This window comes from Eurytemora carolleeae, unplaced genomic scaffold (genome assembly GCF_000591075.1).
Source record: "Eurytemora carolleeae unplaced genomic scaffold, Eaff_2.0 scaffold687, whole genome shotgun sequence".
Lineage (NCBI taxonomy): Eukaryota > Metazoa > Arthropoda > Copepoda > Calanoida > Temoridae > Eurytemora > Eurytemora carolleeae.
Genome location: NW_019396800.1, coordinates 30915 through 51073, shown reverse-complemented (window position 1 = coordinate 51073; position 20159 = coordinate 30915). Strand labels below are relative to the sequence as shown.

The 20159-nt window shown below is 31.8% G+C and overlaps 2 protein-coding genes across 2 annotated transcripts; both read left to right on the top strand.

Annotated features, from left to right (window-relative positions):
• Positions 1-487: 487 nt before the first annotated feature.
• Positions 488-7393, top strand: LOC111708804 (uncharacterized). Its single transcript, XM_023482296.1, has 15 exons — positions 488-778; positions 1114-1168; positions 1574-1646; positions 2027-2144; positions 2455-2543; positions 2806-2859; positions 2925-2983; positions 3268-3385; positions 4194-4377; positions 4948-5059; positions 5292-5361; positions 5415-5461; positions 5823-5988; positions 6249-6378; positions 6643-7393. The coding sequence occupies exons 1-15, from the start codon at positions 729-731 to the stop codon at positions 6758-6760; spliced, it is 1443 nt and encodes a 480-aa protein (XP_023338064.1). The 5' UTR covers positions 488-728; the 3' UTR covers positions 6761-7393.
• Positions 7394-8312: 919 nt separating this feature from the next.
• Positions 8313-15207, top strand: LOC111708803 (uncharacterized). Its single transcript, XM_023482295.1, has 15 exons — positions 8313-8430; positions 8622-8676; positions 8806-8935; positions 9971-10088; positions 10566-10654; positions 10856-10909; positions 11026-11084; positions 11435-11552; positions 11769-11952; positions 12211-12322; positions 13142-13211; positions 13279-13325; positions 13718-13883; positions 14167-14296; positions 14938-15207. The coding sequence occupies exons 1-15, from the start codon at positions 8369-8371 to the stop codon at positions 15053-15055; spliced, it is 1512 nt and encodes a 503-aa protein (XP_023338063.1). The 5' UTR covers positions 8313-8368; the 3' UTR covers positions 15056-15207.
• Positions 15208-20159: the final 4952 nt, after the last annotated feature.

Genomic DNA, 20159 nt, shown 5'->3' with positions numbered 1-20159 from the left:
ACAAAACTACTTTTAAGTAAACCATTGACGTAAAAAATGGAAATATTCTAGCTAGAAAAATGTCTCACAACTCACGAGTTAAAGGCAAAGTAAAATTTAGATTTAACTATTTTAAGATAATAAATGTTTGTTTTTATATATAACATATGAGAAATTATTAAGTAATTAAGGATCATATTCTTTTTTGTGAACAAAGTATTAAAAACAACATCTGTAACAACAAGAAAAATCATTTAAATTCTAAAATAACCAAGGAACTAGTGATATAAATTCATACTTCTCTTGTAGTAAACAATTAGTTGCTTGTTTGAATGACTTGTCTCAGGTATATCCTTTGATGTGGATCAGTAATATTGCATATAATAATCAATAAAACAATAAATGCATATTAGTTTTTATAAGGAAGTATGCTATAATATTTTATGCATTTAGAACAAAAAAAAACAAAGAAACATTTAAAAATTCAACAATATTGAAAAAAATGAATCTAAAACATTTGGAGTTTAATAAAACGGATAGAAACCACATTTTAAATTTTTACAACCCCTCTCCAATACTGCACTAAATATGCTAAAAAGTGTTAATTACAAAAACTTGATGAAAACAAAACAAATGATGACTGATTTATCTAGTATATATCTAGACCCTTCTTGACTAATAGATTTCAAAACATCTTATTGACAGTAGTAACATTACACCAGATCAATTTTATCCTATTGGACAAAAGGATGATACTGTCTTTCTGGATTTCGGTCCCTTTGCTTTGTGCTCTAAATAGGTAAATACATTTTTGAGCAGTTTTTTAAGATTGCTTTTACATATTGTATTGATTTGTTACTTTCAAGAAAAAAACAAAAAAGATTTAATGGTCCAAAATAATAGCAAATCAGTTCAGGAATCATGACACTTGCATCTCCCTAGAATGGTCTGATCCATTTGTTGTACTGTCATGATTTGTTTTTATTGTCTGTATGTGTACTGTACAGCTCTAGCTGGTTAATGGTCGGCCCGGTACTTGAAATGAACCGGAGTTTACAGTGATGAAAGTGCAACTTGACATCAATTTTCTCAAAATTTTATCAATAATTTAAACCTAATCACACACTTTTTTAGTGTGTTTGCTGAAAATGAACTAGTTAAGCAAATGTGCCCGTGCTCTAAAGTTGAAGTTAGTATTTTTATGATTTTATTAGAATATGGCACTAATTTTATTATATTAAAAGGACTGTACGATTAATTTCAAGTCACCATCCATGCAAAAATGGCAGTGCCGGATTCACACCCTTAAACATTTAAACATTGATCATTAATGTGGAAGATATTGTTGTTTTTCTAGTCTTAAAAATGTTTAATTGTTTTCCTGCATGGTAGAAATGCGCAAGTCACTTATGTAGACTGTAGAGAAACCACAACTTAAAATAATCAGTTTACAAAATTACAAACTGTTGATATCTAATTTTTACTAATCAGACAAAGTTTTATGGGAATTGTTATGTAGAAACAGGCATTGCCATCTTTGCATGGAGGATTACTTGAAATTACGCTTACAGTACCCTTAATTGGACACTTTTAGCCTGAAATTAATGCTGCTTTTGAAGCCAGAGGTAGGAAACGTCGCAAGCGAGACACAAACTCTACCATTGGAGGTATTTTTCATTTATGTTTCTATGTTCAATATAATCAAATTGTGATTTGCCTTCAGTTGGTTTGTTTTTTGGGTAGTTTTTTGTCTATGTTTTCTTTCAAGGTCGAAATTTGGCATAATGTAAGAAAAGCAAACGTTTTTTTATTTTTTATTCAAAACAATTGTTTAACATAAACAATTTTGAATTTTGACCCTAACAGAAGATATTTGTAAGAAAAAACGATTCAAAAACTAAGGGGATGTCATGATTGTTTTTCCTTTTTTTCAGGACAAAGATATTGCAAAGTTACATAAAAGAAGCTTTGATACAGTTTTAAAATCTTTGAAGTTTCTTATTTTTTTTCGAAAACAATTCTAAACAATTAATAACAGTCTGCATAGATGAAGTTGATTACCGAATTGTTGGTGGTTATGATGTGAGTAAAAATAAACCCTGGATAGCTAAACTCTGGCTCATCAGATTTGAAATGCTATGTGGATCTACAATTATTAATAAAAGGTATGTTTTTACAGTTAGTGAATTTTTCTAAATTTTACATGGCATTCAGGGCGATTAGAACTCAGAAATGCACTACTTTAAACTATTATCATAATTTCACAAAGTTTTGTTTTGTTATAATCTGTGCATTTTCAGAAATAATTTTTTTTAACTTTTTGTGAGGGAAAATTTTTTTAATTTGACCAGTTATAAACCTTCCCTGGGGTCATGTGAGTTGCCTTAAAGTATTTTTGGCTTGACCAGTTCAGATGTTTAAGACAAGTAATGTATATAGATAGATTCTATAATCCCAACATCTGATGTAATTAAGGTATCTGTTAACAGCAGCACATTGTACCTGCAATGTTCTACAATGTATTAAAGGAGTTCCTCAATACAATCCAAAAGTGGAATTTAAAGGTAAAAGAATTAAGTATTTGCCACAAATTAAAAATTGTACAATACATATATCTTTGCAACCTGATGGTGTAAACTTTGATATTTCAAACTCAGATTATTTGATCTATCAGAAATCAGAATTCATTGTTTGAAATATCTAAGGTCTACAAAATTGTATTGCAAAAATATAGATATTAGAAAATCAGAGTTTGTGGTCAAGATTCAATTCCTTTTAAAAATTTAAGTGTTACATAGCTTAAATTGAAATCTATCTTTTTCCTAGCATACCTGGGTATAAACGGAAATGTTGTTCAAATTGATAGTTCAGACCTCAGAGGTTTGTAAAGTACTATTTACATTATTTAGAATAAAATGTTAAATTAATAAAAGCATAATTTCAAGGTAATCCTCGATATGAGTATGGTGTCTTGGAGATTAAATCTCATCCAGAATACGCTCTGGTGATCATAATTCAAAATTTACTCTTATTTTCATTTAAGACAGATCTTTTGGCCAAAATCAATGATTAATTTTCAAGCAATGCTATTGCTAGATGATTTTTTTCAATTTACTTTTTTTAGTATTTTCATAAAAGAATAAAACAAAAGTTTTCCTTTCATTTAATATTTCCTACTTGTATAAACACTTAGAGGGATTCTCAATGCCCATGGGAGGAAAACCTTAAAGCACCCCTTTAGAGTAGAAACAGTCTCCAAATTTGTTATTTGACATTTTAAAATGCTAGATGACTTTTGATATTGCTCTGGTAAAACTGGATAGAGATATACAATTTATTCCTGGAGTTTTGGAATCCATCTGTTTACCTCTAGCTGATGATAGATCTGATATTGTAGAAGGAGAAGGTAAATATTATGATTCTGGAACTTCAGGGGATTTTTGTTACAAAACAGCTTCATGATCTATTTCTAACACTAAGTGTTAAAATTGAGCACAAATTGAAAGATTGGGGTTTCAGGATCCCAGCCTATTTCTAAAGTTAAAGTCAGTAAAAACTATAATTATCATTTTATTCTGAAAGACAAGGACAACAATTCCCATTATAAAATTATTTTCTAACATTTCTAACACTCAGAATTGAAAATGGGCCAAATTGCGTTTTGGAACTTATATACCTTGAACTTGTGACACTGCCATAGGAATAGGAGCTTAAACGATATTTAGTTCTTTTAATCCACAATAAAGTAGTGGTATTAAAAAATCCGTTCCATTACTCAGATATTTAAATTTGTCAATTGAGCAATCGAGTTCAAAGAAAAATAAGTCTTTCCAACAAATTAGAATTTCTAATTATTCACAACAAGATGGTGTAAACCTTCAATATTTAGCTTAATTCAAAGTTTGAAATATCTTAGAAAAGATACTGATTAGAAAATCAGAGTTTATGGTAAAGACTTAATTTCTTTCAATCTAAAACAAAGTTGAGAAATTTGGCTCTGAATTCCAGGATATAATTTATGCTACTGTCAGAAAAGAAATATACTTGACTCTAAATATAAATGCTGAGTTGGTAACCTAAAACCTTCTAAAGGAACTGACTTTTTGCCAAAACTCAAATTTTCTAATCCATAGATCTTTGCAACCTAATGGAATAAAGCTTAGATATTTCAAACTTAGATTATCTGATCTAACAAACAATCAGTTCCTTTCTAGAGAACTTGGAGGTATACATTGCTGGCTGGGGCCGAATGTCATCAGATTGCACTACCAATGAATATGGTCCAGTTAGAAACCTGAAGTGCATGTTTCCATTTAACTATAGAGGATATGAGAATTTTGGATGTTCTAACTCCAGGAGTCCAAGTTCACAATTACAACTTTGCAATGACTTTAGACAGTAAGATTTATACAAACAAGATCAATCATCTGTATAATAAAGCTCTTAAATCATATATATATATATATAAATGTCAACTATAGCTGGCCAAACAGCTGAACCAAATGGCTGTCATTTTTTTAGGTCCAGGGTAACAAAGGCTAAACAAATATTTTGATTTCTTTTTCTCCAAAAATCTTTTTTTTCAAAAATTGACTTTTTTAAAATCAAAACTGTTTTAAAATTCCACGGGCAACACTTCAGCTAGATGATTCATATTACTAAAGTTTTCAAATATCACAAAAGAGTTATTTTAGAGTTTTGTTCTCTTTCTTTGCATAAAAGGCATAAGTGGTAGGTTATCTATTCTGCTTTTTTTATAAAGAATTGGTATTTTATCAAATAACACTCTTATTTAGTACATATAAATATCTTAGAGCTCTTGCAATTTTCTGTTTAAAAGATTAAAAATATTTAAAAATTAATCATTAGGGGTTTAATATTTCCAAAACTAAGGATTTAGATTTGAGAGTTAAGATATTCTCAGTTAACAAGTTGTTTCGTTAATCATAAAATATAGTCAATTTTTAGAGCCATGGCTGCTGAATATCCAGAATCCCTTGGTTCCAGTATTGTTATATTAGAAGGAACAAGGAAAACTCGCTGTTTTTCATTCTCTATAGGAGATTCTGGCTGGTGTCAGGTAGGAATACAGATGGCCATGGTTTTCGTGAATACATAAAATTTTTCGCAAGGGATGGCGTCATTCAGAAAAATTTACAGTGGATGAAGGAAGTGGATTGGATTGTTAATGATCGTTTGCATTTTATTGATCAGTCTGACCTAAAGAGAAATTTCTAAATCATTCGTTTGAACAAACTTGAAAAATAAATAATAAATTATTCAAATATTTTGATTTGATTAAAAAATTGCAGGGAATTGCAACTGATGATCAATTTGATGATAACTGGGGATGGTGCCAACACTCATGTTCCCTACATAAGGGTAAATTATTAAGTTTTTTTCTAAATTTTTACAAGAAACTTGATCCTGTCTAGATTCTACTATGAGATTACCTAAAATACTTCAAGAGACAAGATTACAGGTATTTGCTTTTTAGTGACTTATCACCAACATTACAGAAAAATGATTCCCCAAACAGCTAGATGTTAAGTTACCCATCTGTCCCTTGGGACAATAAGGTAAAATTGAGTTGTGTGATATATTTTTGGGGTAATTTGAAAATTTACTTAACCTAAAGCAATTTTTTCATGGTCTAAGCAAAATTGGTCTTGGGAACCCTTGGTAAGTAAAATTTCCTAAAGCTTCCTGTATATGAGTTCTAGATAAAAAAAAATGTCCTAGAAAGAAGGTCATTTTTCTTATAATAATTGGGGTAAAATAGCCCATATTGGCTTGGGTATTTTATCAGGGGGTTAAAAATATGATGTAACCTTTCATTTCAGATTTTACCAATGGGTGTTTGTAAGGACCTTATAACCAGAGGAAACTATAAGTTTGTTGGGATGAATGAAATGTGTGCCGGAAAGAAGAAAACTTTTCCTCCAGTCAAAGTTTGGGAGAAAATTGGAACATCATTTACATTTAGGGGAACTGAACGGAACTTCTTTGGTAACTACATTTGCAAACTGATTGCTGTTCCTGATAAAAAAGAAACCTTATAAAGAATCTGGGACCAAATTTTATGAATTTGAACTACATCGCTAAGCTATACACTGTTGGTTCAAATTTGAACCACCTATTCAAAGTTAAAGATTAAGAAAGGATTTGAATTGGTGATTCAAATTCGAACCAGGGGCAGGCAGTTCAAATTCATGAATTTCACTTCCTTAATGTTCTCCAACAGTATTTGATTTGATTGTGCTCTTTAGGACTCAATGATGATGGAAAATACCCGTATAGTTATTATATCTCCGGATCAGACTCCTGTAATGGTGACAGTGGTGGTCCAGTTTACAGATGGATCAATGGGGTTCCTATACTGGTGGCTGTGGTCTCTAGGTATACATTAAGAATTTGATTCAACAAAAAAGTGATAGTTTTAATCATGAATCAGATTTTTCAGTGTTAATTAGTTTCAAATTTTGTTAGTTAATGTAAAACATGCACTGATCAGATGATGATTCTACACAGCACTCAAATATCCTTAATTAAAGTAGACTTAGAATTGATCAAAGTTATTGCCCAAGAATGGCATTACTTCTTAAAAGTAATATTATAGATTTTCTGTAACAGAAAAAAAATGTAAAAAAATGTGCTTTTTAGGGGATTTGGGTCTGGAAATATGGATGGGTGTGCTGAGTTAAACTTCCCCGGTGTTTATACTAGGGTTGCCAAGTTCTTAGATTGGATACAAGCTGCAGCAGCTGATGGATATTGTTAGCAATTATGATGAATATTGTTAGCAATTATAATGGATATTGTTAGCAATTGTGATGGATATTGTTAGCAATTTTAATGTGTTTTTTACGTCTTAAAAAGCCTTTATGCTTAATTTAAAGTGTCCCTCCATGCAAAGAAAGCAATGATGCCTGATGTACAAGTTTGAATAAGATATCCATGTTTTGTCTATTTAAACTGTTTATTTTCATTTCTCTGTAAAAGTCATTTGCACATTTCCTATACTTATAAGAAGAAATGGGGAAATTATCAGAAATAGAAACTACAGTTTCTTTAGATTAAAGTTTAAGGGTTTAAGTCAGAAATTGGCATCTTTGCACGGATCTGGTCACTTGAAATTATGCTGACAGTCCCTTTAACTGTAAAAATTACCAGATATGGTTAAAATCAATGTGATAAATTTCTTTAAAAAAAACTTTGGATATTTTTTGTTCTTAATGTTCTCTATGATTTTAAATGACTGTACAGTGGACAACTATCAATATCACAGTTGTAAGCATTTTAAATTTGCTGTGGTGTTTTATTTTGAATGGTACAAGTTGCCTTGAATAGTGTTTTCTAAACATTTATGGTTTTTTGGCTTTTAGGAGTCTCAATAAAATCTTACACAATCTAACATTAATTAAAACTTTAGTTTTTTAAAATATGCTTTTATAATATTGTGCCAAAAAGATCACTCTGACAGAAGATATAATTGAGAATAAATGTTAGATAATAATTTAGCATCTTTAAAAAGCACACACTTTTGAAATATCGTAAACTTCTCAGGTTTTTTTTGGAGTCTCAATCCTGCAAGCCAAACCCCTTAATGTTTGAAAGATTTAAAATTTAAGTGTTCAATTCATTTAAGCTCATTTACATGGTTAATCATTCCAAAAGCCTAATTTTTTATTTTGTTTTGAAGATCAAGTTACACAACAAAGTTAATTCAGATAAATGTCATATTTATCTAAAAGACTCTTTAAAAAGCCATTTAAAATTGCCCTATTATCAGTAAACTAATTCCTCTTTGATGTTCACAAATTTCAAAGGGCTAAAAGTTAAAATTTAACGGAAAATTAATTTTTTTATCTTTAAACTTCATTTAAAAAAGCCACCTTATTTAGATTCCCAAGTTCACAAATTATTGATTCACTGACTTTAAAAAATCAACTATATATGAATGCAATGTCATGAAAAATGGTTGTAATTTCTGAATGATATGTTTGGAATAAAATCGATTTTTTTACGATCCGAGTTGAATATTGCAACTTTTAAATTTGTATTGACGCTACGTTCTTCGGTATGAGTGTTTTTAACAATTTTCTCCTTATAGACATAACAGATAGAAGTAAGAATAGTAGCAATCACCATTGAATATAATTTGGTGTAAGCCTTTGCCCCCTTTCATTTTTGCAAACATTCCCTTTAATAGAATCCCTAAAATTAAAAAACAACCAAATACATTAAAAATGATGATATACCAAATTTTAAAAAAATGCTTGTACTACACATGTAAATCAAGTATACACCCTACTAATTGTTATATTGAAGCATTTAGTTAAAAACGGAAACTCTACACCACAACAATATCATCAGATTTAAAACTAAAATGAAGTTTGATGCTTGGATTCATTTCATTTGTTTTTTACTCAATCTTTCAATGTTTTCAAGGTTAGTAATTTGAGCAAAGGATCCCAAGAAATCTTTAATTTTTAATGTTTGTTTGACATTTTAAAGTTTATGAATAAGAGACTTTTTACAGCTTTCTAAGACCAAGTTTATTGCTTTATTAACATTAATTTAGGGTGAAAAAATGTATTATTTAATTTTCGAAAATTATTTTCTATTCAGTATGTTTTTAGTGTAATGGCTGAAAACGAGTTGACAAAGCAAATGTGTCAATGTTCAATGGCTCAAGTGAGTTTATTTTGTTTTTTCAAACAAATGATGATATTAATAGATAAATTGAGAAAAAAAACACATTATGGATTTAATTACAATTAGTTGAAGCAGTATTAAAATTACAAATCAGCTGATGTTGTTTAGCCTGAAATTAATGCAGAATTTGAAGCAAGAGGAAGAAGACGCTTTAAACGTAGTGAAACTAATTCTACAACTGAAACAAATTCAACTAGTTCAGAGAATGAATTAAGTGAATCCATAGCTTCAAGTGGATGTAAGTATGTTCATGTGTTAATGCTGAAAATGTTGGAATTTTATTGTGATTTTATGTCTGTAATCTGTAGGCCAACCCCCAACTTTAACCATAATTGCCATTTTTCTGGGATAGGTTATGGGGTAGAGTAATGGGGTGAGGTGTAGAGTGTGTGACACCATTTCTTGTTAGATCACTAAAGTTGAGCACAGCTAGTAACTGGATTTGTGTTTAGATTGGTGTTCACAGGTTTATTTCCTGTATTCCAAACAAACTTGTGATTTCAAAAAACATCTGAAGCTGACATCTGATTAAGACGGATGTAGAAGGACGGAGGGGCGGCTGTCAACAACTCTCGCAGCAAAAGGGTGCATGCTTTCTACTCAACAGAAAAGAAACTTTATATGGATTGATCCAAGTGAATGATGAAGAAGAGAGAAATGGTTGACAAGCTGGGAGAGTCTACGGTTGCCAGCTATAGGTACCTGGGGGTATCCAATCCGGTCTTACACACCAAAGGAAGCAATGAGTGTGATGTTTCCTATCTATATGGCACCCAGGCCTCAATTCAGTATATCAGAAGAATTCCTACATTCTATTATTATCAGGCCTAAGAAGCCCTTAGGCAGCTGAAATCTTGTGGACCCTCTTCTCAGTATGAATGAAGCATGGATGGAGGAATGTGCTGCCAGATTACCATCCCTGGTAGATCAATATAAACCCAGACAACACCAAACTTTCACTATAAAAAAATTCTGAGATTTGAACGTAACAACCCAATCATGTCCTGGGGACAAAAAATCTCTTTTAAAAGATATATGTACGCACATTATGAAAAGTAGGAGTGTATTTAAAAATGAGTTAAAATATATCTACAGGAATCAAAAATTTATTTTGTTCTTCAAAAGAGAAAAAAAGTTCAGAACAATGTATGGTCCAGACGGAAGATTTGTGTCATAAATTAATAATAGATAATGCCCTTACATGTTTAAAAATATTACCTATGGTAAACAATTTTTGCTTGTTATAAGTTTGCACTAATCTACCTATGTTTAGCTAGTACTGACTACAGAATAGTTGGTGGATATGATGTGAGTAAAAACAAACCCTGGATTGCTAAGCTCTGGGTTGTCAAGTCTCAAGAACTTTGTGGAGCAACAGTAATCAATAAAAGGTAAATAAGCTAATAACATTTTTATGTTTAAAGAATACCAGGTCATTTTCCCTCTTGCGTTGCATTAGTCTGATGACGCTTACAAAAAATTGATTTTGTCAGAAGAAATCATCATCTTTAGAATCCTATCTCATTTATAGATACTCCCACATATTCATTGAAGAGTGACACTTTTAACTGGAGCCCCAAGATGAGACTCCAAGCTCAAAGGGGTCTGCTATGAAAATGTTGGGATCTCCAATAAATATATGAGGGTCTCCAATGGTAATCTTGGTGTCCTCAATGCAAATCTGGAAGACTCCAATGAAAATTTAAGTGTCTCTTATGACTGATAAGCTTGCAGATGGGGAGTTCGAAAGAATTAGAATTTTGCTGATAATTCAAATTTTGCCAATAGTTTTTTAATGTTGGAAAAAATTAACAAATATAAATTTTAATGCTTCAAAATTTTCAGGCCGTTAAATTGATATATTAAAGGTACTTGCTGACTGCTGCACATTGTGTCTGCCACTCTTTAAAATGCATTGAGGGGAAACCTCAATATGATGCTAAAGCAGAATTCAAAGGTAACTTTAAGTAATTTTAATCAGTGCTTATGATTCATTTCATCTTGACAATGATCCAGACCCAGATCCAGATCCTGGATATTTACTGTATCCATATATTTTTGTGGATCAGGATCCATGAAGCCAAAATGTTGCGGATCCTAATGACTGCTTTTAATTCATCCATATTCGTGTAATATATAACTAATTTAAATTGTTTAGCATATCTTGGCATCAACAAAAATCCTGTCAAAATAGATAGCTCAGATGTAAAAGGTTGGTGATTCTTTTCCTTTTTTGGAAAACTAATAAACCTCTCTTTAAAAATTTTTTTTTTTTTTATTTAATAAATCTCAAACTGTCTTGTTCTTGAAAATCCATTTTTTCATCAGGTAATCCCCAGTATGAATATGGAATTGAAGAAATAAAATCCCATCCTCAATATGCAGAGGTAAAGATTAAGTACTTAAAGGGACAGTAAGCATATTTTCAAGCAACCCTCCATGCAAAGATGGCAATGCCAGATTCAAAACTGTACTCTATGTCTGATCAAGTATAAATTAGATATTAATGTTTATAATTTTTTTTAACTGATTATTTAGAATTATGGTTTCTCTTCAAAAGTGACTTGCGGAAAAGCATGTAAGAATAATAAGAATACTAGAAGTATTAAGGGTACCAGAAGTACCATGGTGAATCTGGCATTGCCATCTTGGTATGGAGGGTCATTTGAAATCAAACTTACATTCCATGTAAAAAAAACCAAATTTGATATTCAGTATTGATATATTTATGTTTTAGCTAACATATGATATTGCTTTGGTAAAACTTGATCGAGACATAGTGTTTGTTCCTAATGTACTTGAACCTATTTGTTTACCAACTGCAGATGATAAGTCTGATACAGTAACTAGCGAGGGTAAGAATAGCCATTTAAGAAAAGTGTAAATCAAAGTTTAAACCTCATAGGCTTTACATCTCTTTTTGAACTTTTTCTTTTTGTTGTTTTCTTTTATCTGTAAATATTTTTCCTTGGTTTTTGACTTTTTTTACAGATTTTTCTTGTTTAATTGCATGATGGACTTTCAAATTTAAAAATCTAGACCTGCCAATTTATATAATTGATGTTGTTTAGGTAAGCTGGAGATATATATAGCAGGATGGGGTAGAATGTCAGCTGATTGTGTAACTGATGAGTTTGGTCCAGTTAAAAACTTGAAATGTAAATTTCCCTTTAATTACAAAGGGGAAGACAATGTGAGATGTTCAACCTCCAGAAGTCCAAGTTCTAAAGTGGATCAGTGCAAAGATTTCCGAAAGTAATAATTTGTTAAAAACCTTTTGACCAACATTACCAACCCATAGGGCAATTAAATGAAATAACTACCTTCTTTGCAAAGCTTTTGTGAAAAAATCAAAAGACAATAACATTGTGTACAAGTACTTTTTGGGAAAATTAGAAATTTTACTTAACCACGACTACCCATGGCCCAACGCTGTGCTTTGGATGATTTATAGGGAAATAGTTATAAATAATCAATTAAATATATTGTATAAATTGCATCAACTTTTTTAAGAGCGATGAAGGATGAGTATCCTGAAACTCCTGGGACTAGTATTATTGTAAAGGATGGTGATAAAAAGATACAATGCTATTCTTACTCTAAGGGAGAGGATGGATGGTGCCAGGTATATTCAATTAATCAAGAACAATCCAGTGCCGGATTTAATGAATTCAAAATGTCACTGAACTACTTACCACCAGTTCAAATCCTTTTACAACAGTAATTCAAGTTTGAACCATCAGTTGGTAGTAAAGCAACCTAGATCAAATAAATCAAATTCGATCCCAGAATAAAATTCATAAAAACCAATGCTCTTAACTTGTATTCCATGTCATTCATCACTTAAGGGGCTATGATATACACTCAAAACTAAATTACTAAATCATAAAAATCACTTATATTGCAGTTATCTACAACTTTTGTTGCCAAATAAGTGATTTTTTGTTCAGTACAAATGATTTTTGTGGTTTATTTAGCAGATATTCAACTTTTGCTGCCTAATAAGCGATTATTTGTTAAATATAAACGTTTTTTATCGCTTATGTATCAGCTATCAAACTTTTTCTACCAAATAAGCAATTGTATTTTCTTTGTAATTTAGATTGAAAAGATTAAACCGATGAAACCTCATAGTCCCTGGGAGAAACGAATTTAGCTGATACCATCTATATATTTTGATTGACTATTTGTTTGTTTGTTTGTAACCAATAAATGTCAGAACAGCTGCGCTGATCTAGCCCAAATTTTGCAAGACCTAATATGACCCCAGGGATGGTTTATCAATGCTCAAAAATATTTCATAATAAAATTTTAAAAAGGAAAGAAAAAAATGTGAATCCTCAAAAAAGAAATATTGTGTTACTGAAGAGAAAACAATGAAAAATAAAAGTTAAATTTCTTAGTTCATTTAAAAGTTCTAAGTTATAAAATTGATTTATATTAGGGTATTAACACAGATGATGAATTTGATGATAACTGGGGCTGGTGCCAACCATCATGCAAACTTCATAAAGGCAAAACCATTGATGATTTAATTAAATTAGGTTAAATCAATAAAATGTTAAAATATCATTTTTTCAGATTCAACTGAAAGATTGGCAACAGTGCTTCAGGAGACAAGACTAGAGGTAACATTTACAGAAATAAAAAATGAAGAATGCAAATATGAGAATTCCCTTATTAACAACGGTAACCTGTAAACTTTGTCAGATCAAGTATGAACTGTTTATTTTCAATTGTGGGTTCTCTATAAAATGTACCCGCGCATTTCTTCTGCAGGAAAACATGAAGGAATCATCAGATTTAAACACTTTTAAACAGAGAAAAACGACAAAATCTTCCCCATTATCAATCAGATAAAGGTTTCAAGGATACTGTATTTGAACCTGGCATTGCCATCTTAGCATGGAGGGCCACTTAAAATTATGCTTACAGTCCCTTTAAAACCATTTTTATTCCTAGTAGCTGAACTTGTTTTTGCCACAAGAAAACTTTATGAATCTACACCATGTAGTTTTAGGTATTACCTATGGCTGTTTGCAAGGATCTTATTACCAAAGGCAGTTACAAGTTTGTTGGGAAAAATGAAATGTGTGCTGGGAAGAAGAAAACCTTCCCAACTGTAAAAGTTTGGGAGAAAGCCGGAGAATCATATAATTTAGCTGGAACAGAGCAAAATTTCTATGGTAAGGAAGATAATTAATACTTTAATTAAAGGGAGTGTAAGCAAAATTTCTATGGTAAGAAAGATAATTAATACATTAATTAAAGGGACTGTAAGCAAAATTTCTATGGTAAGGAAGATAATTAATACTTTAATTAAATGAACTGTAAGTGTAATTTCTGTGGTAAGGAAGATCAGAAGGTCTAACCTAGCCTTTAGGAAGTTGCTGCTTGAGAAATTACACATTTAAGATAGTACCTAACATGTTAGAACCATAGACATTCTTAAAAACAAATATTGTTTAGGACTCAATGATGATGGAAAATACCCGTATAGTTATTATATCTCCGGATCAGACTCCTGTAATGGTGACAGTGGTGGTCCAGTTTACAGATGGATCAATGGGGTTCCTACACTGGTGGCTGTGGTCTCTAGGTATACTGTTTTAGATTACACTACTCATTAAGGTAACATGGAAATACAACCTGTCATATTCACATTCACAATTTTCAGAGTACATCCAATAGCACTTTGGCTCAACTGCCAGAGATGGACAATATTCTTTTTAGAATTTTTAAAGAAAAGTCACCACAAGACTCTGAGAATAAATTCAAGATCTTTATTTAAAAAAATGTTTTTCTATGAAACTATGGTCAATTTTTGAATTATAGATGAATATGAATAATATCTATGAAAATTAGGTTTTCAGGACACTTCGTACCTTGTTTAACAGTAACAATTTTAGCAGATTACTGTTGCTCTTCAAGCTGCCATTTATTGTAAGACTAACAAACTTACTAACATTTAGGATATTTCTGTTTTCAAAACTAATAATCGTCAACATTTTTTCCTAGTCAAAATATTTCAAATTTGATCTTCAAGAAACCTACCCCTAGCCTCCTGGTCATGTGAGTTTTTCACAGTAAATTAGGCCTAATGGGTTCAGCCGTTTTGACGTTTATTCTACACAAACAGTCAGACTATCAAAGAACTTATATAGATGAAAATTAACTTGAAATAAAGTTTAAATAAAAAAAGGAATTTAACAAAATTATATTTCATTATCTCTATTCCAGGGGTTTTGGATCTGGAGAGATGAACGGGTGTGCTGAGTTAAATTTCCCTGGTGTTTATACTAGGGTTGCCAAGTTCTTAGATTGGATTCAAGGACAGGCAGCAGACGGATACTGTTAATAGACAGTTTATGTACAATGTACATTAGCATTGTACATAACATTGGTTTAAATAATTGCAATAATTTAATTCATGATATAATTTTGTATAAATTTTTGTACAATTTTTTAAATCATTGTAATTGTAATAAATTAAAGTAAGCATTTTTTCAATCGTTGATGTCAGTGAAAATTCAATTGTATGTTATATGCCTTGTTATGAAAAAAAAACTTTCCATTTATTATTGTTTCCTTTCATTGCTATTTTTTTATTTTATATTTCTACAAATGGACCAGTCCAGTCTACGTCCTGATGATGATGATGATGATTATTTCTAACTTTAAAATTTTTATAAGGGAAAAAGCAAGAAACAGGTTAAGAATTAGATCTATATATATAGATATATATATATATACGCATGTATAAAAATAAACAAAAGTTTTCACAATGCACGCTCTTATAAGTATAACTTCGAAATTTGTAATTTAACAGTTCTGAGATTGGTTTCAGTAAGTATTTGAGATGATAAAAATGACAAATTAATCTAGAACATTTTGTCGAACATTTATAAATCGAAAAAGGACTTTTCGTCTGAAGTAAAATAATGAAATAAACTCATACTTTTCATCCTATTAAAAAGAGGTGGTAGAGGCAATAATTTTATATTTACTATTGATTATTTAGTTTTTAATTATGAAGAATCTTTTTTATTTTATTTTACAGAAAAATGTTTTAAATGTATGTTTTAAACCTCGACCTTGTTTGCTCTATAACTTGCTTAGGTCTGCATGATTCTAGGCAAACAACCAAAATAAACATAAAACTGAGAATTCAGCTAAATTTGACATTATTTATTCCAAACACCTTTGCCCACAGACGTCAAAGATTTTTATTTTGTAGCATTGCTCCACATTTTAATATATTTAGAGAAGATACAGAGGGCCAAAAAACATCAAACTCCAAAAGGAAAGGGAGGCCGGAAATAAGTGAGAAAAAAATTTAGGTTTTCAAATTGAAAAAAAATAGAAAAGAGATAGTATCATTAATGGAAAAGAACAACGAAAAAATGGAAAAGAGAAAGCGTTAAATATTTAGAGAAATGGAAAGAGAAAGCGTTAAATATTTAGAGAAATGGAAAAGAGAAAGCGTTAAATATTTAGAAAAATGGAAAAGAGAAAGCGTTAAATATTTAGAAAAATGGAAAAGAGAAAGTGTTAAGTATTTAGAAAAATGGAAACGAGAAAGCGTTAAATATTTAGAAAAATGGAATGGTTGGAATAGATGGAGAAAAAAGGAAGATAAATTACTGCACATGAGCTAGGGAGGGAAAGAGAGAATGGAAAAAAGGAATGTGAAGTAGCGGAATGGAACAGAGAGAAAAAGTAAGAGAGAGAGTTTAGAAAGTAGAGGTGGGGAAAGAAGGGAGGAAAGCAATATAATGTAGATATATGGTAGATGAGGGGATAAGATAAAGTAAATAGAATATATTTTATTGCTAAAAATATACATAACAGTTACAATGTTACAGGCAAAAAATGTTCAACTATTAATATATTGTTTACATGTATATGTATATTATAGCAACAAGGTGGAGATTAGTTAAACTAGAAAGGGGATGAAGAAAATAATGTAAAGTGTGGAAATGGAAAAGAAAGACAAAAAGTAAAATAGAGAATTTAGAAAATAGAAGGGAGGAAAGGAATTGATAATTTAAAAGAGGAGAGAAAGGGGAAGGGAAGGGAGAAAAATGTAAGGTAAAAGAAAGGAGAAGGAAGGGGGTGAAAGAAAGAGAATGTTTATTTGTAGAAAACAGGGGAATAGAAAGGAAAAGGGGGAAGGGAGAAAAGGAAAAGGGGAATGATTGGAGAAGATTGGATAAGGAGGAAGAAAGGGAAAGGGGGAAAGGTAGGAAAAGGGGAAGGGGAAGGATCAGGGGGGCAACGAAAGGGGAAGAGTGGAGGGGGGGGGGGTCGAGGGGGCCTGGATTTAAGAGGATTGGAAGAATCATCTACTCTATTGTCTATATATTATCACCTCATTACAAGGATGACGGGGTGCAAGCATTATCTTCAGTGATTCAGCAGTATTCATTTCAGGAGCTAGAGGTGGTAGGAGATTTATAGGAGGTTCCCAGTAGCTAGAGGTGGTAGAAGATTTATTGGAGGTTCCCAGGAGCTAGAGGTGGTAGGAGGTGTATATGTGGTTCCCAGGAGCCAGAGGTGGGGGAAGGTTTATAGGAGGTTCCCAGGAGCTAGAGGTGGAGGGAGGTTTATAGGAGGTTCCCAGGAGCTAGAGGTGGAGGAAGGTTTATAGGAGGTTTCCAGGAGCTAGAGGTGGAGGGAGGTTTATAGGAGGTTCCCAGGAGCTAGAGGTGGTAGGAGGTGTATAGGAGGTTTCCAGGAGCTAGAGGTGGTAGGAGTTTAATATGGGTTCAAAGAAGCTGGAGGTGGTAGGAGGTTTATAGGAGGTTCGCAGGAACTACAGGTGGTAGGAGGTTTATAGGAGGTTCCCAGGAGCTAGAAATGGTAGGAGGTGTATAGGAGGTTCCCAGGAGCTAGAGGTGGTCGGAGGTTAATATGAGGTTCCCAGAAGTTGGAGGTGGTAGGAGGTTTATATGAGGTTCCAATCATCTAGGAGGTTCTAGAAAATGAGAGGTTTACTGGAAGTAGAAGGTTCCTAGGAGCTGGAAGGAAGGAGGTTTTCCAAAGGTATTGGTTCCTACATGTTGGAAGTTTCGAGAAGGTAGGAGGAACAGGGGTTCTAGGATGTATACGGAGCCAGGAGGTTTCCAGGAGGTAAAAGGTAGCTAGAGAGTAAGAGGTTTTTAGGAGATATTGTTCCAAGGAGGTAGAAGGTTGAGAGTAAGAGGTTCCTTGGAGATATGATGTTTCCTGGAGATAAAAAGTAGAGAAGAGGAGGTATACAGGAAATATATGATGTTTCAAGGAGGTAGAAAATACAGAATAGGAGGTTCCCAGGAGATAGATATTTCAGAATAGGAGGTTTCCAAGAGATATGACGTTCCCAGGAGGTAGAAGATTGAGAGAAGAAGGTTCCCAGGAGAAAAGAGGAACATAGGTTCCAGGATTTCGAAGGTTGATAGTAGGAGGTGTCTTGGAGATATTGTTCACGGAAGGTAGAAGGTTCAGAATGTATAGGAGATTTGCAGGAGAGATATGATGCTCCCAGGTAGAAAGTAGAAAGTTTCAACGTTTTCAGAGAATAGTTGGAACTTGAATAAAAAAAATCTTTTAAAATTTTTCTTTTGCTTAATTTCGTTCTTTCATGTACAGTGCATTATCTATTTACCCTTTAACCAAACCCCCCGGGTTTTGTGATCTGACCCTTTAACCCCACGTGACCCTGTGTTCGGCTGATAAAGGATTGCATGGTTGTTTATGAATAGACATCTTTTATATCAAATTCTCAATTAAAAGAACATTGTAACCCGGGTCTCCGACTTATAACCTAGTTCTCATGGGCTCCACTTCAGGAATCTACCTAAATCTAGAACCAGGTGTGCATTTAGTAATCTACCTATTTTTAGCACCAGACTGGGAAGAAATAAGCAACCGTTCAATGTTATCATTGATTAAAAAAATCAATAAAATTTCGGTGAAATCTAGGTGTCCACCATTACTGGTTGTGTGTTGCTGTGAAGGGAGAGGGTAGGTAAACTGAAACCATGTATACAAAGCCCACTAATTATATGTTTTATTGTAAAGCTAGATTTTTGTCTAATAGGCTCAGGAATTTGCTTCCCTTAAAATAAGCTTTGAGAGAAACTGGGGTTTTAAGGGGTTGGAGAAACCACAGAAATGAAAATTTTTAGAAACAATTTTACTAAAAGGTTTCGATTCTTTTCAGTCCTTTAAATCGAATTTAGAAATCTTTTCCGCAAACTGTTTTTGCAAACTTTTATTCTATTTAATTAAACCCAAAATATTTGGTAAATTAAAGAAAGTGAAAATGATGAAAACTAATTTATTTTTAATGTGACCTGAAGTTAGTAATTTACGGAATAATTTAGTATTTCTTCGATACACTGTGGTGGGTTTTACCCTGTAGGAATAAATCTAATTCAAGGATCAAGCATTGATCCTTCACGCACATTAGATATCGAGCTCCTGATCAAGCATTGATCCTTCACGCACATTAGATATCGAGATCCTGATCAAGCGTTTAAAATAAATAAAAAACATACAAAAGTTGAGATTATTTGAAAAAAATTTATTAACTTTTGATTTCATTGTGTATACATGCATAAACAACTCAAAAATAATAATAGAAAATTTGCACAAACACTTTAATTTCCAAGAAGTTAAAATTAAAATATAAGAAAATGTGTGCAGTAGTCTCCTTTGTCGGAAACTATTAAAAGTTTTCAATATATCTGTTCTTCATTTTATTCATTCTAATATTTATGTTTTTAAAGTCATTAAAGGGACTAACAACGTTATTTTAAGTGACCTTCTCTTCACAACGGTCCTTTAATCTGATTTGTATGATCAATAATGAATGATATATCCTATTTTTCAATGTAAAACTGGGTTGTTTCAATCGTGGTTTCTCTGTAAAAGTGTCTTGCGGATTTCTAGGAGCAGGGCCAATGGAAGGATAATGTCAAAATTCAACACTTGTCAAGATAGAAAACTGACAATGAATTCCTCCTTGTTATTCGGATACAGGTTTTAACAGTACCGTTGTCAATCAGACATACAATTCTTTCCATGCAGGGTCACCTGAAAAAACGGGTCTTACAGTCCCTTTAAATTCGAATGAAGCAAAATTTTACTGCAAAAAAACCTATCCATAGTTATTACCTTTTTTCGAGTTTCTATCTTTCCAGATTGATTTTTCATCAATTGTCTAGGTTAAAATATATTTATCTATTTAATTGTTACAAGTAGATTTTGCAAATTATTTCATTTTGATAATTCATAAAATTTGTAAAAGCTGGATCATTTTGTTTATATCAATTAAAATTTCAAAAAATCAACATTTAACAATCTCGTTTCTCCTTTTTGTTCATCTCTCAATTATATTTATATATTTGAAAAGCCCATTGAAAAATAGATGTGATAACATGTTTCACATGTAAATATTTGCAAAAATTCAGAATAAC

Coding starts and splice junctions, on each gene's coding strand:
- LOC111708804 (XM_023482296.1), top strand. CDS start 729: ATGATACTGTCTTTCTGGATTTCGGTCCCTTTGCTTTGTGCTCTAAAT. Junction 2,984..3,267: donor CTCATCCAGAATACGCTCTG/GTGATCATAATT, acceptor TTAAAATGCTAG/ATGACTTTTGATATTGCTCT. Junction 5,362..5,414: donor CTCATGTTCCCTACATAAGG/GTAAATTATTAA, acceptor GATCCTGTCTAG/ATTCTACTATGAGATTACCT.
- LOC111708803 (XM_023482295.1), top strand. CDS start 8,369: ATGAAGTTTGATGCTTGGATTCATTTCATTTGTTTTTTACTCAATCTT. Junction 8,677..8,805: donor GTCAATGTTCAATGGCTCAA/GTGAGTTTATTT, acceptor GATGTTGTTTAG/CCTGAAATTAATGCAGAATT. Junction 12,323..13,141: donor GAGAGGATGGATGGTGCCAG/GTATATTCAATT, acceptor GATTTATATTAG/GGTATTAACACAGATGATGA.